Raw genomic sequence first — 24790 nt, 5'->3', positions numbered from 1 at the left:
CTCCAACTTTATCAGTACTTAGACCCTTTATTTCTTAATTAGCCTCAGGCTTAAAGTTTCCACATTCCCCGCATCCTCTGGAGGTGCCAGGTTAATGTTGCTCGGGATGGTGGTGGAAGCAGACAAGCTGATGTTTAAAAGGCACTTCAGCACATTAACAGGCAGGAAATGGAAGGATATAGATCACATGTAGGCACATGTAGTTTGATATAATTTGGCATTGTAGTCAGCACAGACAATGTGGCTGAAATGAAATCATCTTCCTGTGATCTACTGTTATACATTTTACATAAGATTTTCATGATTTGTTTATTTAATGTATTATTTTTTGTTCTTAATGTGAACAAAAGCAGGGACCTGATTGTGGACTTCAGGAAGGGGAATTTGGAAGAACACACATCAGTTCTCATCGAGGGGTCAGCAATGGAAAGAGTGAGTAGGATGAGTTTCCTGGGTGTCACACCTCAGAGAATCAACCCAGGGCCCAACATACCGATGCAATCACAAATAAGGCACACCAGCAACTTCACTTTGTGAGGAGACTGAGGAGATTTGGTCTCTCACTGAAGACTCCAGCAAATTTCCACAGACACACGGCAGAGGGGATTCTGACTGGTCACATCACAGCCCGATAAGGAAGCCGCAACGCACAGGATCGTAAGAGGCTGCAGACGGTTGTAGACTCAGCCAGGTCCATCACAGGCACAGCCTCCCACCATCTATGGCATCTTCAAGAGATTCTCTTGCTCCGATTCTGATTCAGTAACTGTTTGCTTATGGCCCCTGGATTTTGATACCCCAACACAGCAACCAATCAGTTCTGAGAAAGGGTCTTTGACCAGGTACATTCACGGTTTCTCATTCCACTAGTGCTCCCTGATCTGTTTTTATTTCAAATTTCCAGTGTCCACAGTCTTCTCCAAGCCAGTGATTTACTCAGGCAGATTCTACCTTCAAATTGCCCTAATTTAATCTTTAGTTATCAAAATACCAGGGCAACTGTGATAAGGAGTATCACAGTGCATTACATCATTCTTGCAAAGGATTATCAGCCTCACTTTCTGAACTTAGAACTTCTCATCTCACCTTCACTGTACTTTATATCTTCTTCTTAGTAAGTCCCTTAGGACTGAGAAAATGTTTCCACTGCAGAGCTGTGGGTTTTGAGGTGGCTGATGAAGACAGCATGAGAACCACAGATTCTTCCATGACAAGGCAGGAAGTGCTTGATGGGGTAGCCAAGAGGTTGGATTATAGGGGAGCTGTGCTCCTTCCTCCATTTAACTCAGGACCACTGACTAGTGCATGGTCTTGAGGTTCTCAGTACCATCTGTTCCCCATTTTGAGTGATTAGACCATAAGACATAAGAGCAGAATTAGGTCATTCAGCCCATCGAGTCTGCTCTGCCATTCCATCATGGCTGACCCTGGATCCCACTCAACCTCATACACCTGCCTTTTCACCATACCTGTTGATGCCTTGACAGATCAGGAAACCATCAACTTCGGCCTTAAATATACCCACGGACTTGGCCTCACCACAGTCTGTGGCGGAGTATTCCATAGCTTTACTACCCTCTGGCTAAAAAAATTCCTCCTTACCTCTGTTCTAAAGGGTCACCTCTCAATTTTGAGGCTGTGCCCTCTAGTTCTGGATTCCCCCACCACAAGAAATATCCTCTCTACATCCACCCTATCTGGTCCTTTCAACATTTGGCAGGTTTCAATGAGATCCCCCCAACATTCTTCTAAATTCTAGTCAGTACAGGCCTAAGGATGCCAAATGCTCCTCATATGTTAACCCCTTCATTCCTAGAATCATCCTCATGAACCCCCTCTAGATTCTCTCCAATGACAACACATCCTTTCTGAGATGTGGGGCTTAAAATTGTTGACTATACTCCAAGTGTGGCCTGACCAGTGTTTTATAAAGACTCAACATCATCTCCTTGAATATTCTATTCCCTTGTAGTAAGTGCTAACATTGCATTTGCCTTCTTCACCACAGACTCAACCTATAAATCAACCTTCTGAGGACTCCTAAGTCCCTCTGCACCTCTGATATTTGAAACTTCTCCCCATTTAGATAATAGTTCACACTGTTGCTCCTTTTACTAAAATGCATTATCATACATTTCCCAACACAGCATCCTATCTGTCACTTTGTTGCCCATTCTTCCAATGTGTCTAAGTCTTGCTGCAATCACATTGCTTCCTCAACACTGCCTACCCCTCCACCTATCATCATATCATCTGCAAACTTTACCACAAAGCCATCAATTCCATGATCCAAATCACTGACAAACAATGTGAAAAGTAGCAGTCCCAATACTGACACCTGAGGAACAACACTAGGCACTGGCAGCCAACCAGAAATGGCCCTTTTTATTCCCACTCGCTGCCTCCTGCCTGTGAGCCATTCCTCTATTCATGCCCGTATCTTTCCTGTAATGCCAAAGGATTGGTCACAAACTGCAATTTTTTTTCTCCAAGAAGGCTGTGACTTAGAATTCTTTTCCTCTTTCCACCTGGTCATCTCTTCCTGTGAGAGAACTTGGATCAAAATTTCAGTTTCAGGAGACAGAAAATGCATATACTAACATACCCTATCAAAGGCGTTGACAGAGAGTAATCAGGGCCTCAGTGCTGAAGATGTTGACCAGCAAGGAGATACAGTGCTGTTGATAGTTCAGATCTCAGAAGCTTATGGAAGGACAATGTCACTGCTACCCACCAGGCCATGAAATCTTGACCTTTGAACACTTTTTTCCTCAACTGACCAAATGCCCAAAGACAATGAGCACAATAAGGCATATAGAGCACATCCTCTCATACACTTCAGTGACTGAGTCTCCATTGGTTTCAAACTTGAACTCTGAATGTACAATGCCTTTTGATCAACTGGTGGAGACAAACCCAGGAAACGTATCTTAGGTGGTGGTGTGTGGAGAAAGGAACACAGGAAGAGAAGTGAAGTATTTTGTTCCTCAGGCCTATTCTGCCACTCTGTCACTGTTGAGTTACTTCTCAATCCTATTTCATTCCAATGATAATCCTGACCAAATTATTAAAAAAAACAAATTTTAATTGGACATGGCTTCAAAAGTAGACAGAGAGTAGCTACACAAATGATACACAACATTGGTGCAAAAGTACATTACAATGTAAAAAACAGTGCAATGTAAAAGACGAATTTCGTTTTCAAGAAAAACGAAAAATGGTTCCATCGGAACACAGATGTTATCCTGAGGGATGGGGGCAGAAGCAAAGAGATAAGAAAATACCAAATTATCCACCAGGAATGTTTTGGAGTCAAAATTAAGAGAACAGAAGGGCAGGCCAGCAATTTCCTGTTTACTGGAATTCAACAAACGGCCAGAGTGAGGTGTGTATTATGTCAGAGCCCTGCCCAAACCACAGAAAGTAAATAGATCAGTCAAAACAAGGTTCAGACTAAAATTACATTGACTTCAAAGAATCAATCAGAAATTGAGCCACACAGATACCTATCTGATCATCTAAGCCAAGGGTTCCCAAATGGGGGTCCTTGGAGCCCTCAGTTAATAGTAGGAGTCCATGGGATAAAAAAGGTTGGGAACCCCTGATCTATGCCAAGATGTCTGCTCCTGATTTCTATAGGAAGTCCCGTGTCACAAGTGGAATCGGTGCTGAATAGCCTGCTTAGTGTTTAGCTAAACAGCATTTTCTAGAGCTGCAACACAATAGCACTGAAAGCTCAGAACCTGGCAGGAACCCTTGCCTTCCGTGTTGCCTCATGAACCAATGCCCTTATTACAATCCCTGTCGCAATGGTTTGCCCCAAAGCTGACGTGGAAGTGCTGACTGCGAGGTGCCCAGGTTTAGCATTGCGAAGGGTCTTGGCTGCTCTTGTTCCACATGCTGACAGACCAACCAGCCCCTGATCCATTTCACCACCTCCTATGAAATATGATGGAAGCTGCTTTCTACTCCATTATTTGGAATGCACAGCTTTCCCCAGCCTTGAGAATTCCTTATGGTACAAGGTCAATGGTGATCAAGCTGACTCCCACCCTGGCAGCCTGGCACCAGGCTGTGACCCCTGTTGCCCCCCTCAACCTCCTGCAGGGCAATGGCATCCATGTCAAGAACGGTATCCAGTTGCTTATGGGTGTGAACCTGGTGGACATCAGGCCTTGGTTCTGCTTTATATCACTGTATGACACTCTGTACATGAGTCAGGGGATGAGAAAGGAAGCCTATGGGAAACCCATACAGTCACAAGGAGGTTCTGTGATCTCCACAGGACTGGATTGGTTCAGTATTGCTGCACGTACTGAGATAAGAGTGAAAATCTTCTATTTACGTGCCATCCAGGTAGATCTTGATAGTAAAAAAAACAAACAGAATTCAGAAAAAAAGCGCAATGCAGGTGGGCAAATGAAGTGCAAGGGCTTTGACAATGTTGACTGGGAGATCATGAATTCATAATCAAGCCTCGTGTGCTAGCAGCTCTAACTGCTACACCACTATTCTGTGGGGCTTTCTTTACCTGTTTTCCTTTTCCTCAATGAACTCGTGGTCACTCACTTCCGGCATCTGCACAACGTTAACCCGCACGGGATGTGTGCTTTGAAGGAGACGTCGGACTTCCTGAACACGCAGATCTTCATTCCAGATTAAGGACATCAGATCCTGATTCATGTCATTCATTCCGTCTTCCTCCTCCTCAGGTTCATTTCCAGAAGCTCCATCGGATACTAGCAGGTGTCCGATCGCCTGCAAACAAAACCAGAATCAGCTATGCCTTCCGCAAATTTCAACAAAGGTAAGTTTCCAGGCCCACAGTGGCACAAGAGATTACAGAGGATTAAGCTGATCTGTGCTAATCAGATGGATTTCTTTCATCACTGGTATGGGACTGTGGCAAATTTACAATTAGCCTCAGTGGGTTTGGTTAAGTGACAAATACCATGGCTCTTGATCCAAATGAATTTTCAGTCATGCCTGCTCTACGGGCACAAAGCAGGACCACGTATTGTTTGGCAATACAGGATAGCGTCAGTGGAGCAAGGTGATACTTTCCAGCCCTGACATCAAATCTCCAACTTCCCCAAATAACTAAAAAGCTATTGATTTCTGTCTTGAATATGGTCAGTAACTTTGGTAGAGTGCCAAATATTTATTGTCCTCTGAGTGCAGAATTTTCACCTCAATTCTGTCCCAAATGGTCCGACCCTTTACTCTGAGACTATGAATCCTGGCTCCAATATCACTCACATTTTCAGCACTATGTGTATTTCTAGTATTTGTACATTTCATCTTCTTTTGTACGTTAGTCGTTTGGCAGACTTTGTTTATGCATAGTTTTTTCCCCCACCAATTCTCTTTCATTTCTTTACTTTCCTGCAAGAAGTTAAATCTCAAGGTAGTACATGGTACTTTAATAATCAATTTACTTTGACATTGAACAGGGCAGCTGGGAATGCAAAAGATCCTCCACGGATCCCGTCAAACCCCTTCAGAATTCTATATATTTCATTAACTTCACCTCATTCTTCAGAACTCAACAGGGTACAGACCTAGTGTGCTTTGTCTCTCTTTAACTTCAGTTCAGCCCCATCTATTCCAAATCCCAGGCTTACCAAAACTAAGGTAGGGAGATCAAAATAGTTAAAAATATTTTAAGTCACTCTCAATCCTGAAGGAGTGCCTAAAAATATACATTTTTCCATGTGGGATGTTATGAGGCCTCTGAATAATTGAATATGAGAGTATATCAAATTTTAACTGCAATGAATCTTGTTTCCTAATTGCTTGCTGAATCTGCATCTAAACTTTCAGATACGAATGTAAGATATAAGAGTAGGAACAGGCTATACACTGCTCCAGGCTCATCTGATCCTGGCATTTACTACAAATACCAGAAATACACATAGTGCTGAAAATGTGAGTGATATTGGAGCCAGGATTCATAGTCTCAGAGTAAAGGGTCGGACCAATTGGGACAGAATTGAGGTGAAAATTCTGCACTCAGAGGACAATAAATATTTGGCACTCTACCAAAGTTACTGACCATATTCAAGGCAGAAATCAATAGCTTTTTAGTTATTTGGGGAAGTTGAAGATTTGATGTCAGGGCTGGAAAGTATCATCTTGCTCCACTGACACTATCCTGGCGTAACCTTTAGCTCTTCTGCAGACCTAAACTTCTATTTCCTGAATGACATAATTTCTGCAGCTCTCTGGAATACATCATTTACAAAGACTCACAATCCTCTTAAAAAAATGAATCCTCCTCACTTCCCTCTTAAATGATTTGGCCGATAACAAAATATGAGACTGCCTCTGTGAATCGTACAGACAACTGAGTATAGAACTATACCCTGGCCAGTAATTAGTACTTTCATGGACAGAAAGGCAATTTTAAAAAAGAGGGGAATACAGAAAGTGGGAAAAGATGATAGGTGACCAGTGGAAGCTGCAAATCTGCACCATAAATTGAGTGGCACAAGATGACAAGACTGTAACAAGCTTTTTTATGTAAATAACTTCTACATTGGCAGTTTGCACATACACCAGTGCAGTGTTTCCGTTATTTCAGGTATTATTGCTTCAGAGTGGTCAACTGTTCAATTCACAGTGGCTGAAAGCATCAATGTTAACCTGTTATATTTTGATACAGTCACTGTCTCCAACAGAACAGCAAGGGATGTTGATTTTTCCATGCATTAGACTGATACCTTACTGATCCCAAAGGAAATTACAGTGTCACAGTAGCATTACAAGTGTACAGGTATACAAATATTACAAATAAAAAGAAAGAATAAAAAATAAGTTACTTTAAAAATAAGATGTACAAGATTTACAAATCAAGGATTACTAGATTACAAGATTTAGGGTCCATCTGCTATTCTCGGTGGCACTTTCAACTCCCTTGGCCCATTACGTGTTTATGTGGATGAATATTAATGGCCTGAAGCATTGTGTGTGTGTGTGTGTGTGTGTGTGTGTGTGTGTGTGTGTGTGTGTGTGTGTGTGTGTGTGTGTGTGTGTGTGTGTGTGTATATATCTCCCTCACTTACTCTCTCCTGCCTCTTCTCATTACATTGACCTCTCTTCTTGCCACCTTGATCTCATCAAATCTAGGACTCCATCTATACCACAACTTATTTGCCAAATTGAAATCTCTTGCACCTCAGATTCTACTAGTATTTTAGATATTTCCATTTCCGGGCTGCTTTGCCGGAAATACCACCCATTCGTATATGAACTTTTGCATAACTTCAACATCTGGGTCTTAGAGGCATGCTATTAAAGTTGAACACGAGAGGCTACCACTCCTACAGCTCAGGTTCCTGGATAACGAAAGAATGAACCTACAGATTTTGTCTTGTGTAGTTTTCCTTCGTGTGCCTGTTTGGAAAGATCCTGGCGTCCAATTAGTGAACATGCAGCTTCAGACCAATCCGAGGAAGGCTGCTCCCGGCAGTGATAAATAGCATCCCGTATAGGGAGTGCTACCCCAAAGGGAACAGATTCCAAATCCTTCAAGGTAAACCCTAGAAAAGTAATATAACAGGGGGATATTAATGCAGGATAATGTTCCTTCACAAAGATTGCGAATAATTAAACAACTGGTTTATAGCACACCTCCAGTTCCCTTTGAAGCCTAACCGACTGCAGTATTTTTCATTTGAGGGATTGGTGAAACTCAGCACCTCCCCCAACGTACCACAGAAAGTGACGGGGGGGGGGGCCACACCTAAAGGCTCAGCCAGCTTCTTCATTGGTAAGTTGAGCAACACAGAGAGGCAACACCCTAATTTGAACCCTGTTTGCCCCTAAAACCATAAGTCTCAACTCCATGCACTGGAAACAGGGGTGGGAAGTATTTGCAAATTCGTGTAGATCTGGCAGAATGGAAATGGGGGAATAACTGTGGGTGTGACCAGCGCTCTGTTTACATGTGAGCAATTCTGCTATGTGAGGAAGCCCCGTACCAACTAAATTGTCCTGGAAGGCATCAATGTCTTCAGGAGAGGAAATAGTAGGCCTAGTTAAAACAAACTCAGTGTGAGGCAAATTATAAACATAAATAAATCCATATTTTATGGGTTTTTTAATTATTGCTCGAAAAGGGACAGAAATAGATTTAATATCCACATTATAAATGATATACCCAAAAAGGAAATTGTTCTAGTGCTATGAGGTGTGAACATGATTAGTTTCAATGAGCAAGCACAGGCAAAAAGGATCAAAGAGCCTTCTCTTGTGCTGCATGGTTCTGTCATTTTGGCCAACCAACTCCCAAGATTTCTCACCGCATTCCCCAAACAGGGTGGAAGTCAACAGGTAATTTAGTAGAAATGGCACTGACAAAAATTGGGTACTGGCTCTAATGGTTCGACTACTGCCCTGCGCTTCCGCCACGGGAGGGAACAACGGTCACTGTCTCAGCCCATCCTGGTGAGCAGCACAAATTGGCCACAGCTGATCCGATAAGCAAAGTAAAATATCGATCTTGGAAGCTCACCTAGGTTTGTCAGTGAAACCACCAGTTTTGCAGCCAGGGTGGTGGATAAGCTGCACGGATTCAAACTGAGCCTGAGAGGAGAGAGAACGAGAGAAATGTAAGATGAGGCAAGAGCTCTGCGTTAGCCTGCAGTAAAACAAGCAGGAGAAAACAGAGGTCAGATACCTTTTATTGTCTCCCTCCGCTTGCTGCTTTCTTTGCCCTGCAGAACAATTGAGAATAAATGTGTCAGTGCTTAGCCTCGCTCCCATTCATGGGTAAAGAAAAATAAAATGCAGGCATACAGTACATGATGCAGGGAAACCATTCATTAACCCATGCCTCATTGTATATATGGAAAGGAAAGGAATGGATGAAAGGAAGGGAAGAGGGTCAAAAGTAAACAATATTACATTGACATATATTTCTTAACTGTTCCAAACACTACAAAATATGTTGCACTGTAATCACTCTCCTAGCATAATAATATAGGATACCATTGTGCTTAAACCAAGGTGACATGAATATTAATCAGATGACAGAGAGTGGTGATGATCAGCAAGAAAACATTAAAATGAACCCAACTATGCTTTCTTGTTGCCTTTGAAATTGTTCCAGGGAACCTGAAGTGCAAGAAAATGTACTGTCCTTATGGCTCGTCTTCTTGTTAGCAACTCTTACAGAACTTCTATCTTACACAGATCATTCAAACTTAAACGCTTGCAATTTCTTTTCCCCTCACTTTTGCTTTTGTAGGACAGAATGAAGTAGTGGCCCTGAACTCATCAATGTGCTGAAACTGGAGAGGGTTCAAAGGAGGTTCACAAAATGATTCCAGGATTGAACAGCTGGTCATATGAAGAGTGTTAGATGGCTCTGGGCCTGTATTCACTAGAGCTCAGAAGAACGAAGGGTGACCTCATTGAAACCTATCGAATGGTGAAAGGCCTTAATAGAGTGGATGTGAAGAAAATGTTTTCTATAGTGGGAGAATCTAAGACCAGAGGACATAGCCTCAGAATAGAGGGGCTTACTTTTAGAATGGAGATGAGGAGGAATTTCTTTAGCCAGAGAGTGGTGAATCTTTGGACTTTGTTGCCACAGGCAGCTGTGGAGGCCAAGTCTTCACTTATATTTAAGGCAGAGGTTGATAGATTCTTGATTGGTCAGAGTATGATTGGGTACGGGGAGAAGACAGGAGATTGTGGTTGAGAGGAAAACTAGTTAAGCCATGATGAAATAGTACAGCAGACTTGATGGGCCAAATGGTCTAATTCTGCTTCTTTATCTTATGGTCTTATATACAGTACTTTGTAAGCAGCTAGCTTGGAGAATTTCTCTAAACAGTTCGGTTACTCTGTTGAATTCATAGTTTCTAATTTATACTTCTAAATCACTATTCATTTGGGAGTGTAATCAAAGCTGAAATTCATACTGCTGGAACACAGCACTGAAGTGATTAACTTAAAAGCAGAATGTATATTCCCTGCACATGACATCTTAAGAGGTAACTCCACCATGAATTCCCTGTTTTTGGTTCACATTCCTTACTGTTCTTGCAGGCTTTAATAATAAGTGGATTTCAAGAAACATTCTTTGCCACAAGAATGTCTGAGCATAGTTTCAACAGAACTAATTATCTTACAACTGCGTCTAACATACTCATTTCTAGTTCTTAAAGTGGTTACTCCCATGTGCAAGTACTCAGAATTGGACTTTGAGGCTCAGCAGCCCAACTCAACAACTGTCCTTTGCTTTCTGCCGTGTAAACACTTTACCCAATCACAGTGAGCTGCAGAAGAAAACGGATTAAGGTTGGATGGGGGTGGGGGAGTTAGTAGAATAACTAAAAAGAAATAGTCTATGTTCGGGCATATTCTGGTGAAAGAGAAGAATTGCACACAGTGTCTGAAGGCAATCACCCCAGACTGAAGGGGAGTGAAAACAAATAAGCTGGGCCTTTACAGTGGTCATTCCAGCGACTGAAAGGACAAGCCAAGAGTGTGGGTGACACTGGGGTGAGGTCCCTGCAGTCATTCAAATAGAAGTGACCCTAAACTCTTCTGTACATCAACCAAAGGGACTGGGAGACAGGTCAGTTTATTTTAAGACCTACTATTATGGTATGAACTTTTGCCTGTGACCATGAACAAGATTACCTTGCTAATGTCCCCAGGCTACAGAGTAACTACCAACAGCCATGCTTCATAGTTTCAGTTATCAGAGACTGAAAGGCCAAAGGGAAGGAATGTAAATTGCAATGAGCCAGCAGGGAGGGAGGCAACAGACACATGAACGACAAAGCTGCATTTTAAAGACTGTTCGACATTGAGAGGACAGAAGTATCCAGAAAGAGGATGTGATCAAAATTCTGGAAAGTTTCACTGCCGCCTCTGATTCGTCTTGTAGACAGCCAGTTAGGGGTGATGGTGTACATGTAGACGCATACAGGGGCGTTACAAGTTGATAATTGGGGAAGGGATTAGAAGCATTTTTGCTGCCCTACTTAATTAGATCCTCAAAGTTCGGTCTTCCTGGGACAGATTTCTGTCCGGGGCCAAAAGGGGAGTATGTTAGGGAGTATTCTGGAGTTAAGTGAATGTAGCAAATATTAATTCAAGCAAGAACCAATAAATTACAAACAATAAATTGAAGTTAAACTGGCACACAGTCTAAGAGATTGTGCATGAATTAGTCAAATGTTGAGACAATGGAGTTGTGTTATTAGCCCTCTATCAACTATGGGTTTAAGGAATTTGCAACATTGGAAATGTAGCCTGCAACTAGCTTGTCCCAGCAAAGCTATATGAACATTCAGAGGTGTATCCCACTGTAATTCAAAAGAAGCACTGTTAACCCAAAGTACTGAAATAAACAATGTCATTGTAACTTTTGAGACTGTATTATGACCATAAGATATAGGAGCAGAATCAAGCCATTTGGCCCATCGAGTCTGCTCTGCCAAGCTGTTTCCCTCTCAGTCCAATCTCCTGTCTTCTCCCTGCATCCCTTCATGATCTTAAGAGTATAAAAATGTGTACTTTTGGGGTTTGTGAGCCTCTACCAAGAGTATCTCCAGAGAAATGTTTGCCTGTTGTGATGAACAAAGACTTCCAATATCTCTAGCTTCAGTGTCTCTCCGGTGACATCACACTTGGGCACTTGACCAGGATACACTTGTGACCGACCCACTGCGTGGCTAGCGATTTAAGCAGTCTCAGGGGGTGAGCACTTTTAAAAGTTGCACCCGCGCTTAGATCTGTTCAGCTCAACGGCAAGCACGGGATCATAAAGTATCAAAGAGCATGACAGGGAGCTGGATACAAGAGAGTGTAGTGTGTACGCATTATGTTTGTGCAAGGGGCCGGCTATCACTAAGGTTCAGGTAGCTTGGAGAGACAGAGCCAGAAGGTGTGAAAGGTGGTCGCCGTCTGTCCAGGACTCCAGAGATATGCATGTATACTCTTTCGGGAGACTGTGTGGTAGTATACTAGTCTGCAAGTGTGGTTACGTGCTTTGAGAATAAGTTCTAAACTTGATGGGGTAACAGACCCTTATATGGAAAGGAATAGAACAGGAATCATGAGTTCAGCAGCACGGAAGTGGAAGATTGTAAACTCTGTGGTTTTAAGTATGTACTGTCTAATTTTTTTAAACCCACATTTATATTTTGCTTAATATGGGAATTATTGTGGAAATATCTGAGGAGAGGTTACACCCAGATATACTGCATCTTTTGGGATGGCACCTGTTGAGTTCAGGTCGACCCCAAACCAGCCTTTTACCCTGATCATTACCATTCGCAAGCTCTTGAGCCCTGGGGAGAAGCAGAGCATTTTGGCTGGGCTGCCCTCCCTTAAAAGTCGCTTGTAGGAAATCAGAACTCTGGCACAAACTTGAGGAAGCGATTGAAATTCACCAGACCTACCCAAAAGACATACAGGTATTGGTGAAAGTGAAAAGGCCTAGCTATATGTGGAATAGGTTGTATGGCTCTGGGAGAGCGGGATGATACATAGGAAACTAATGGGAATACCAGTAATGAGCAATTCCACCTCTTTAAGGGGAAAGTGAGGCAGCTACTGGAGGGAGATGTGAGTAACCGTGGAATGATAATGTCAGTGGTTCACAGAGCTAATGAGCCTGCCATGGATATGCAGAGCGTAAATATTGAACAGATGAGGAATTTTAAAACAAAAACATGTTTGTGGAAATCTGCAGATGCTGGAAACTCAAGCAACACACACAAAATGCTGGTGGAACGCAGCAGGCCAGACAGCATCTATAGGGAGAAGTACAGTCGATGTTTCAGGCCGAGACCCTTCGACCTGAGTCCTGATGAAGGGACTTGGCCCGAAACATTCTTCCTATAGATGCTGCCTGGCCTGCTGCGTTCCACCAGCATTTTGTGCGTGTAACATATGAGGAATACTTGGACAATCCAGAGAGGGATGACCCAGTTTTCCTGAAAATGCTGAGGGAAGTTCTGGGCTCAGCCCAACAGGAAGTTTTAGATTTGGGGACAGCAGTAGGATATACCTACCCCACCACAGTATCATAGGCTGGAAAGAGAGACCAGGGGATGGGGAAGAGAAGTCACAAAGTGGCTTCAGTGGAAGCAGCTGCTCGATGACACAGAGGACTTGCTTTCTGTGCCAGCAACTGGGGCACCAAGCAAGGAACTGCCGGGCTAGACAGAGAATGGTAAAGGAGATGATACGTTACAGCTATAGCCTATTGGGTCATAGTTGGAAGCAGTGTCCTAAAAAGAGAGAAAGGTGTGAGTCACCCACCAAAACAGGCAGAAATGACACCAGTGTTCTTTCTGTCTGACTAGATTATAGAGCTGGTGAGGTCACTCAAACGGCTGGTGACAGCCCCCATTGCCAGTACTCATGGATGTATGTATACAAAGTCTGTTGCGGGGCCAGCAATGTGAGACATTAGTAGGCAGAGTATCACCAGTGCCGATGACTAATCTACCCTTGCTCATGACTAGAGAGGTGATTTACATCACCGGTGCAGAGAGTGGAACAATGAAAGCAGAGAGCAGTGAGCCTCAGGTTTTTGAGTTAAAGGGAGTGAAGCTTCCTGTAGATTTTTGGGTGTGCCCTAACAATGAAGGAACTGTCCTGTGAAAGGTACACCAAGCAAGACAGGTGCTATCACAGATTCAGGAAAAGGAGAGATAACATAGACAGGACTGGGACAGCAAACATTTGACCCACAGAACAGCCATCAAGGCCCACAGTGACAGGAGACAATGTATGGGAATCATGTCAGGAGGTCCCAGGGGACAAATGCAATCAGGAAGTGTTAAACAGTACGGCTACCTGCAGAAGGAGCAGCAAGTAAAGACCCACCAGAAGGGAGAGCAAGATGCAGAAAAGAGTCATGGAGATAAGAGCAACAGAAAGAACAAAACACCACAGAAATAGAACACGTGGAGGAAGAACTTACTGGAGCCAATTTGGAAAGATCATACGGAGTCTTGAAGTACATTTGTAACCAGGCTAACACTTTGAGAGACTGAGAGAAAGAACAGCAACAGATTGATGAGAGGAGAAAGCCACAAAGAGAAAAGATTGCCATCCCACAGACGGGTCATAGCAAGGAAACTGCCTGAAAAGGCAGGGCTTGCTCCCAGGTGGATGGGACCACAGATGGAGCTTCTGACAAATGACACCTGTGCTCGTGTACAGACCCAGCGAGGCAGCCAGTGGAAGCACTGGACCCAGGTTAAACCATATGACTCACCTTGTCACCCTCACAGACAGAACAAGGGATCAAGTCCACCCGATAATTGTGCCATTACAGAAAGTTCAAGTGATGAACACCAGCCTGCTGTTTCACATCTGACCGCGCCTGATGGAAGCAGGCGGATGAAAGAGTACAGAAACACTAATGCAGAAGACAGGGAGAGCGCGTCAGGAAACCGTGAATAAAGTGTTAAGGAATAACAGTAACTATACTTTGCAATGTATGCTGGTTCTGGGAGGCAAATGATTAGTAGTATAGATCAGAATAGAAACATATTGGGGAAAATAGATGGGGGGGGGGGGGGGTTCCGAGCTTGGCAGAGACATCAAGTTCCACAACCGTGATGGCGAGGCAGACTGAGAAAGAGAAGAAATTGCACACAGAGTCTGAAGGCACCCACCCCAGCCTGAATGGGAGTGAAAGTAAATGAGCCGAGCATTCTCAGTGGTCGGGTTAGTGGTTGAAAGGTCAAACCAGAAGGGGTGCCACTGGGGTAAAGTCCCCGCAGCCTTTCAAAAACAGATGACCTCAAACCCTTCTGTACATCAAGCAAAGGTGCCGAGAGACTTGTTTTCAGATTATCCTGACAATCCACTGTCATGGCATGGAGTGTGAGCCACCTTGCTGATACCCCTCGCCCAGAGAGTAACTACTGACAACCATGTCTGATAGTTTCCTTTATCAGAGACTGAAGGGGCAAAAATAAGGATATGTAGCAAGGACGGACGCAACAAGTGCATGAATGGCAAAGCTGCATTTTAAAGACTGGTTGACATTGAGAGGACCAAAGTATCCAAGAAGAAGATGTAGTAAGGTGATGTAATTGATGGAAACACACATAATTCACAGCCACCAACAATGAGCTGGGTTTTCTTTTAAGAGGCTGGTTTAAGTGATGATGTAAGTGTGTAAAGTATTTTTTACTGAACTTGTGTTCAGAGTTTGGAGTACAATAAATGAGTGATTATGGCTTTTCTTAAACATACCATGCCCCCACACAGTTTTTGTTGGCGAAAATGTGCAATGTGAGCAAACTTCAGGAAGTTTTATTGCCATCTCTGCTTCATTTTGTAGACAGCCATTTGGGGATAAGGACGTGATAGGTTTGTAAGTGTGGAAGGGATCGGGAGTGTGCGGCATTTTTGCTGCCTTACTTAATTATATCCTCCTTAAAGTTTGGCCTTCCTGGGACAGATTTCTGTCCGGGGAAAGAAGAGTGTATGTGAGGGAGTATTCTGGAGCTATGTGAATATAGCAGATATTAATTCAAGCAAGAACTAGTCTTCAGCTCTTATGTAAATTGCAAGAGGTAAATTGAAATTATACTGACCCATAGACTACGAGATTGCACATGCTTGTGTTAATTGCCCTGCATCAACTACAGGCTTAAGGCTGTAAATGTAACAAGTTCAGGAAGCCTGCAATTACAGTTTGTCCTAGTCAAATCAAGTCAACTTTTATTGTCATTTCGACCATAACTGCTGGTACAGTGCCTAGTAAAAATGAGACAACGTATTTCAGGACCATGGTTTACATGACACAGTACAAAAACTAGACTGAACTACGTAATAAAAAACAACATAGAGAAAGCTACACTAGACTACAGACCTACACTGGATTGCATAAAGTGCACAAAAACAGTGCTGGCATTACAATAAATAATAAACAGGACAGTAGGGCAAGGTGTCAGTCCAGGCTTCGGGTATTGAGGAGTCTGATGGCTTGGGGGAAGAAACTGTTATATAGTCTGGTCGTGAGAGCCCAAATGCTACGGAGCCTTTTCCCAGACTGCAGGAGGGAGAAGGGATTGTATGAGGGGTGCATGGGGTCCTTCATAATGCTGTTTCCTTTGCGGATGCAGCGTGTAGTGTAAATGTCCGTGATGGCGGGAAGAGAGATCCCGATGATCTTCTCAGCTGACCTCACTATCCACTGCAGGGTCTTGCGATCCGAGATGGTACAATTTCCGAACCAGGCAGTGATACAGCTGCTCAGGATGCCCTCAACACAACCCCTGTAGAATGTGATGAGGATGGGGGGGGTGGGAGATGGACTCTCCTCAGCCTTCGCAAAAAGTAGAGACGCTGCTGGGCTTTCTTTGCTATGGAGCTGGTGTTGAGGGATCAGGTGAGATTCTCCGTCAGGTGAACACCAAGAAATTTGGTGCTCTTTACGATCTCTACTGAGGAGCCGTCGATGTTCAGCGGGGAGTGGTCGCTCTGTGCCCTCCTGAAGTCAACAACCATCTCTTTTGTTTTGTTCACATTCAGAGACAGATTGCTGGCTCTGCACCAGTCCGTTAGCCGCTGCACCTCCTCTCTGTAAACTGACTCGTTGTTCTTGCTGATGAGACCCACCACGGTCGTGTCATCGGCGAACTTGATGATGTGGTTCGAGCTGTGTGTTGCAGCACAGTCATGAGTCAGCAGAGTGAACAGCAGTGGACTGAGCACGCAACCCTGGGGAGCCCCCGTGCTCAGTGTCATAGTGTTGGAGATGCTGCTCGCGATCCAGACTGACTAAGGTCTCCCAGTCAGGAAGTCTAGGATCCAGTTGCAGAGGGAGGTGTTCAGGCCCAATCGGCTCAGCTTTCCAATCAGTTTCTGAGGGATGGTTGTGTTGAATGCTGAACTGAAGTCTATGAACAGCATTCAAACGTACGTGTCTTTTTTGTCCAGGTGGGTTAGGGCCAGGTGGAAGGTGGTGGCAATGGCGTCATCTGTTGAGCGGTTGGGATGGTACACAAACTGCAGGGGGTCCAGTGATGGGGGCAGCAGGGTCTTGATGTGCCTCATGACAAGCCTCTCGAAACACTTCATGATGATGGATGTGAGTGCAATGGGACGGTAGTCATTTAGGCAGGACACTGAAGATTTCTTCGGCATGGGGACAATGGTGGCGGCCTTGAAGCACGTTGGAATGGAGGTGCTGCTCAGGGAGATGTTGAAGATGTCAGTGAGAACATCTGCTAGCTGGTCTGCACATCCTCTGAGCACTCTACCAGGGATGTTGTCTGGTCCAGCAGCCTTCCATGGGTTGACCCTGCACAGGGTTCTTCTCACATCAGCCACGGAGAGACACAGCACCTGGTCATTCGCAGGAGGGGTGGACTTCCTCACTGCCACATCAATTTCTGCCTCAAACCGGGCGTAGAAGTTATTCAGCGCATTTGGGAGGGAGGCATCACCTGCACAGTCAGGTGATGTTGTCCTATAATTGGTGATGTCCTGGATGCCCTTCCACATGCGCCGCGTGTCGCCACGGTCCTGGAAGTAACTGCGGATTAGCTGGGCATGTGCACGCTTTGCCCCTCTGATAGCTCAGGACAGTTTGGCCCTTGCTGTTGTTCAAGCCTGCTCTGAAGGCGGAGTCGCGGGACCTCGGCAGCGCACGCACCTCCACAGTCATCCATGGCTTCTGGTTAGCGTGTATAGTGATGGTCTTGGACAGAGTAACATCATCAATGCACTTGCTGATGTAGCTGGTCACTGATGCTGTGTACTCCTCTAAGCTGGTAGAGTCGCCATCGGTTGCAGCCTCCCTGAACATGTGCCAGTCAGTGTGCTCAAAGCAGTCTTGAAGAGCAGAGATGGCTCCTGCTGGCCAGGTTTTCACCTGCTTCTGAACTGGTCTGGAGCGCCTGACAAGCGGTCTGTATGCTGGGATTAGCATAACAGAGATGTGGTCTGAGTAACTGAGGTGGGGGTGGGGCTCTGCCCGGTACGCATCAGGAATGTTTGTGTAAACCAGGTCCAATGCGTTCTCCCCCCTCGTTGCAAAATCCACATACTGATGCAATTTGGGGAGCACTGACTTAAGGTTCGCGTGGTTAAGATCACCGGCGACAATAAACAGACCATCAGGGTGTGCATTCTGCAGTTCGCTAATAGCCCCATACAGTTCACAGAGCATCTCCTTAGCATTAGCGCTGGGGGTAATGTAGACACCGAGTATAAGGACAGAGGTGAATTCCCGTGGCAAATAAAATGGTCTGCATCGAACTGCCACAAACTCCACTAATGCTGAGCAGTAAATTGAAATTATACTGACCCACAGACTACCAGATTGCATATGCTTGTGTTAATTGCCCTGCATCAACTACAGGCTTAAGGCTGTAAATTTAACAAGTTCAGGAAGCCTGCAATTACAGTTTGTCCTAGCAAAGTTATTTGAACATTCAGGAGTGTCGCTAATAGTAATATGTAATTCAAAGGAAGCACTGTCAACTTCATCTACAGACTTCATCACAAACTGTGCTTTATTTGTCTGGGCCCGAAAGCAAGGACCAAGCCAAAGCTTTGACTGATATATGTGACAAATTAGATTGGAAAGGTCAGGTTGGGGCCGAATTGAGGTGGTGGGAACCAAGCCCAAGTGTGAGGAATGACCCGGTGTTTGGCTGATTTAAGCGCTGGGCCAGATTGAGGGTGTCAGGGCTGGGGCCAAGAGACCAGCCAATGTTCAGCTCACTGCTTGGCAAGGGATTACTTGTCTCTGCAATGAACTGAGGCTGTGAAATCACTTTTGTGAACACTATTTGCTTACTTTTTATCATTTACACAAATTTGTTCTTTTTTGTTTGCAAACTGTGTGCTTGACAGTCTGCATTTTTAATGGGTTCTATTGGGTTTCGTTGTTCTATGGCTGCCTCTGAGGAGGCAAATCTCAAAGTTGCATACAGCACACATACTTTGACAGTAAACGCACCTTGAACTTTGAAATGATTATGTTCCAAATGTGAAAGAAAACTGAATTTCTGTTTGATTAGTACCTGCTGAGATTCTGGATAAATACGTAGATGGCTCGTGGGAGAATGCCGTTTCATCACCAAGTACATACAACGCAAAACTCTGCAACACAAAAATAATGGATAAATTAGCAGAAGAGCTGCTCCATACATCACATCGGCCAATTACTTGCTCTAACAAAGATCCATCCAGTGCTTCCTGAATTCGACAAAAAGCATCTTCTACCATTACATCCTTGGTCAAGCTATATTCACCACATGTAGTTATGTTTAAATCACCTACTTCACTTTTTGCTCTCTGACTTCAGTTCCGTACTCTCTAACTGTAGAACAGTTCTCATTCAAAAAGTCACTGAGCTGAGATATTGACTCAGTTTCTCACTCCACTGGTGCTATCGACCTGCTGAGTGTTCTTCGCATACTTTCTGTTTTATTTCTGATTTTCAGAATCTGCAAGACTTTGCTTTATGAAGTACCCAACTATCTCCATTTTGGCTAGTTTCAGAGTGGCTACTACATGCATCAGAAATGTCATTCCATGTCAGTCCAGACTTGCGATTATACAATAACTTATTCTACTGAATTTAATATATTTAATATGTATGCACTCTATTCACTTCGTATTTCTGGAGAAATCACCCTAGTTTTACTGGGACAAAGAAACCTCTAATCTAAACAGCCCTTATTCCAGGCAAATCCTCGTGAATCTCTTTGACTCTCTTAATGCTACAACACCCTTCTTGTAGTGTTGTAGCCTGAAATGCCTACAACACTCCAAGTGTGGCCTGCCTAATCATTCATACATCTGCAACATAACATCCCCACTTATGCCACATTGCAAGTCTACTGATCCACAGCTAACATGACTATTTCTTCATCCCACCCTGTTTCCTGAAAAGACGCTACTCCATCCTTCCTGCTCTTGCTTCTCTGTCGTATTTGCTCTGATGATGAGACTTCCAGTATAGGTGCCTCTGAAATGTCTTTCTGAACTCGTAGCTTCCCCTCTGCTATTGCCCTTGACCATACCCCATTCACATCTTGCACCTCTGCTCTCAGCCCCTTTCCTGTGAGACAAAACAAGAACAGAATTTCCCTGGTCCTCACCTTCTACCCCACATACAATGAATCACTCTCCACAATTTCCACCACCTTCACCTGACTTAACTTCTTTCCTCCCATTTCAGCATTTCCACTCATTTCATTATTCTCCCTCGTCTATCGCGCTGTTTCACTAACCAAGTCCCTTCTTGCACCACTTTCCATTGCAACTGCAGGTGATGCAACACTTGCGATTTCTCCTGCTCCCTTCTGCCAGGGGCACAAACAGTCATTCAAGGCGAAGTGCTAATTCACTTGAACACCTTCCAATCTACTGTACACTTGGTGTTCACAATGTGGCCTCCTTCACAATGCAGAAGTCAAATGCGGATTGAAACGATTAAATTCCAGGATGTATGTGTTCAGCCTCGCAGGAATGATCAGACTCCTCAGATGCGGCCTGACCTATTGAGTATTACCTGCACTTGCTGGTTCTTTTTCAGAGTTCTAGCTTTTATTTTTGATTTTCACTTCTACTCGATGCCTCAGCCCATAACGACAAGCAGGCAGAATACCTTCTTCATCATCCCATCCACCAGCATCATTGTTCTCTGGAAACGATGAACAAGTACCCCCACGGTCCCTTGTACATCAACATTTCTGAGCTGTCAGCCATTTACTGTGCATGTCCTGTTAGCCTGAGCTATCCCAAAACCTATCACCTCACAGTTGTCTGAATTAAGTTCCACCTGCCACTGTTCTGTTTAACAGTCTAACTGATCGATTTCCTGCTGTGTCTTTTCACTATCTTCTTCGCGATTTGCTTCTCCACTAGTTTTTGTGTCATCAGCAAACTTATTAATAAGACCATATGATATCGGAGCAGAATTAGGCCATTTAACCCATTCAGTCTACTTCACCATTCATCATGGCTGATCCACTTCCCTCTCAGCCCCCATTTCCTGCCTTCTCTCCATCATCCCTCATGCCCTGACCAATCAAAAACCTACCAACTCTGCCTTAAGTATACCCAAAAACTTGGTCTCCACAGCAGCTTGTGACAATGAATTCAACAGATTCACCACCCTGTAGCTGAAGAAATTCCTACTCATCTCCGTTCCAAATGGACACCCCTCTATTCTGAGTCTGCGGCAGTTTACTCCCCCACCAGAGGAATCATCCACTCTATTAAGGCCTTTCACCGTTTTTTAGGTTTCAATGAGATACCCCCTCATTCTTCGGAATTCCAGTGAGTACAGGCCCAGACTCATCAAACATTCCACATATGGCAGCCCTTTCATTCCCAGAATAATTGCTCTGAACCCTCTCTTTCTTAGGGAGGGTTAGCACATCCTTTCTTAGGATAAGAGACCTAAAACTTCTCACAATATTCCACGTAAGGCCTTACCATGCCTTGTAAAGACTCAACACTACATCCTTGCTTTTATATTCTAGTCCTCTTAAAATGAATGCTAACATTACGTTTGCCTTCCTCACCACCAACGCAACCTGCAAATTAACCTTTAGCGAATCCTGCAGGAGGACTCCCAAGTCCCTTTCCATAGATATACATATATATAAAACAGTTAAGAATAGTCCCAGCATTGATCTGAGATACACCACTGGCTACAGACTTCCCGACACAAGATCACCTCTCAACTACTACAAAGTAAATTTTGGATTAAAAATATGGAGCAACTCACAAGCAGGCTAAGAAGGCATCTTACCTGCACTACTAATTTTGTTCTCTCACAGATGCCAGGCAGGTATGGAAAAGGAGATACTACATCACTGTTCAGGCAAGAACTTAGCCAGTGATAGATGCTTGGAGGTTCCATTGTGAGGAAAGGTGGCTGGTTCATGAGTCTCATTTGTGCTGCATTGAGGAAGAAGAAAAGATTTGGATCTGAATGACTTTGTAATACCCTAAGGTTCAAATGTTTTCCTTTAACACTCATCATCTGGTGACAACAAAGAAATGCAGAGAATTTACATTTAAATTGTTTTAAAATTTGCTTTCTAATGACCAAAATAACAGTTTCATCTGCACTATCCAGTGATCAGTGAATAAGAGCATAGCCTGGTCAAGTGCCAAGATACAGTACTGTGTAAAAATTTAGACATATATAGCAATTTTATATATTGCACCATACTGCTGCTGCAGAAAAAAAAAACAAATATCATGACATATACGAGTGCTGATAAACCTCATTCTGATAGGGGTCTCTATTGTGGACTGAGAGTGGGAAGAGGGCAGGGAGAGGGGAGGAGTAGGAAGCACCACAGACACATTCTGTAATGATCAATAAACCCATCGTTTGGTCTCAGGACCGGGTGTATCAGCATCTGTGCCACACTTTGCCCCTGCCACTCCTCTGCCCCACACTCCTCCTGCGATGCTCTACCCTCGCCATTCCCAACATCTTTTGCTCCCGTCAGATTTTAAAACTTGCTCTCTACTCCACATGGACAAACACAGTACTATGCAAAAGTCTTAGGCACCCAAGCTGTACCTCTGTACCCACGACTTTTGCAAGGTACTGCAGGATGACCAGGAAGTCACATGTGGCTAGGCATAGCTCAAATGCCATCTATAAATTCGCTGACGATTCAACCATTTTTGGTAGAATCTCAGGAGGTGACGAGCGGGTGTATAGGAGCGAGATAGGCCAACTAGTGGAGTGGTGCCGCAGCAACAACCTGGCACTCAAAGTCAGTAAGGCGAAAGAGCTGATTGTGGACTTCAGGAAGGGTAAGACGACAGAACACATACCAAACCTCACAGAGGGATCAGGAGTGGAGAGAGTGAGCAGCTTCAAGTTCTTGGGTGTCAAGATCTCTGAGGATCTAACCTGGTCCTAACATATCGATGTAGTTATCGAGAAGGCAAGACTGCGGCTATACTTTATTAAGGATTTGAAGTGATTTGGCCTGTCAACAAATGTACTCAAAAATTTATACTTGTACCATGGAGAGCATTCTGACAGGCTGCATCACTGTCTGGTATGGAGGGGCTACTGCACAGGACAGAAACAAGCTGCAGAAGATTGTAAATCTAGTCAGCTCCATCTTGGGCACTAGCCTACAAAGTACCCAGGACATCTTTAGGAAGCGGTGTCTCAGAAAGGCAGCGTTCATTGTTAAGGACCTCCAGCACCCAGGGCATGCCCTTTTCTCTCTGTTACCATCAGGTAGGAGGTACAGAAGCCTGAAGGCACACACTCAGCGATTCAGGAACAGCTTCTTCCCCTCTGCCGTCCGATTCCTGAATGGACACTGAAGCTTTGGACACTACCTCACTCTTTTTTTAAAATATACTGTATTTCTGTTTTTGCACATTTTAAAAATCTATTCAATATACGTAATTGATTTACTTGTTTATTATTATGTTTTATTTTACTTTTCTCTCTCTGCTAGATTATGTATTGCATTGATTTGCTGCTGTTAAGTTAACAAATTTCACGTCACATGCCGGTGATAATAAACCTGATTCTGAAGTCTCGGGTTTCAGGCTTGGTGAGGTTAAATTAGCCCAAGGCCAAGAAAAGCTCTGCAAGAAACTGTAATTAAATCTCATCAAGTACTTGCAAATTCAGAAGCATCAGTGAAAATGACTATTATCATTGGTTATTACCAAGCTTTGCAAAGGTCAGAGATATTGTATGATTGTCTTGTTTCTGTTAGTAAGTAACATTCATACCAGAGCTGTGCGTAAGAAATAAAAGGATGAGGAGAGGATCAAGCTTTATAGTGCGGCTCCTGAAATAAAACACCTACATGCTCTCGTATTCAGGGCCACATACAACCAGCAGTTTCTTCAACAAAAGCTACAAATCAACAAAAACACCAAATAATCAGTATCTGAAAGAAGCAAGGGGAGAGGTGAAAATATTAAATAGAATAGATCTTCCCCAAAGATGGCCTTCCTGTCAAAATAGTGCTGAGATGCAATGTTTGTCGAGGCGATGACTTGACTTATTCGTTGTTTTAGGTTCACATGGATAGTTGGGGGTACAGCACAGGGAGCTGGGGGCAAGGGACGAGGTGATTTCGACATCAGGAACAGCTCAGAGTGCTGCGAGATTGAAGGCCAGTGATCCCAGTGATTGACAGGCCCCACAGACGAGGGCTGGTGGTGGCTCCAGGTTGGCAAGCCGCAGGATCAGAAGTCCGGAGTTTGAGGCCTGGATCAGCGAGGCACAAAGGTCAAAGTCTGAAGTCGGCAAAGTGAAGGTGTGATTATCGAAGCCCCTGGGTCAATGTGTCTGAAGTCGGAGGCCCAATGTCTGTGAGTGTGGGACAAGGGGACAGGGACTTAAGGTTAGAGGCCTGGAGGCATTGGATTGGAGATTGGAGCCCATCTGTGTGGGACGTGTAGGTGTTTGGTGGCAGAAAGGAAGGAGGCTTGTTTTATTGTTGTCTTGTTGCTGCTGTGTTGTTATCTTTGCTTCTTGAACATTGTGGGCATGCCATGTCGGCACTAGAATGAGTGGTCATTCACGTTGGTCATTAATGCAAGCAACGCATCCACTGTATGTTTTGATGTACACATGATAGATAAATAAGTGAATCTGAAAGGCCTCTCAAACAACAGAAATCAGAGGATGGACGCGAACCAAGAGCCTGAAACCTTTGAACAATTCAAACTTTAGAAGCAAGATCTCTTTCTCCAGAGTAGAGTACTTTCTCTACCCCCTACTTTGTGCAAGCAATTCTTCCCAGTATCCACCGAGGCACTCTGCACACAA

The 24790-nt window shown here is 44.0% G+C and overlaps 1 protein-coding gene across 1 annotated transcript in view; it reads right to left on the bottom strand.

Moving 5' to 3' along the window:
* anapc1 (anaphase promoting complex subunit 1) overlaps positions 1-24790 on the bottom strand; it is a 235295-nt gene that overhangs the window by 120185 nt on the left and 90320 nt on the right. Inside the window, exons 21-26 of the mRNA XM_059982885.1 lie at positions 21770-21918; positions 19026-19104; positions 8681-8717; positions 8516-8586; positions 7363-7541; positions 4532-4758 (exon numbers count right to left, since the gene is read on the bottom strand). Coding sequence (XP_059838868.1) covers positions 4532-4758; positions 7363-7541; positions 8516-8586; positions 8681-8717; positions 19026-19104; positions 21770-21918 — 742 coding nt within the window. The remainder of the gene's footprint in view (positions 1-4531; positions 4759-7362; positions 7542-8515; positions 8587-8680; positions 8718-19025; positions 19105-21769; positions 21919-24790) is intronic.

This window comes from Hypanus sabinus, chromosome 10 (assembly GCF_030144855.1).
Source record: "Hypanus sabinus isolate sHypSab1 chromosome 10, sHypSab1.hap1, whole genome shotgun sequence".
Taxonomy (NCBI): Eukaryota; Metazoa; Chordata; class Chondrichthyes; order Myliobatiformes; family Dasyatidae; genus Hypanus; species Hypanus sabinus.
Note: the sequence above shows the minus strand (reverse complement) of the source record. Positions and strands in the feature narration are given on the sequence as shown.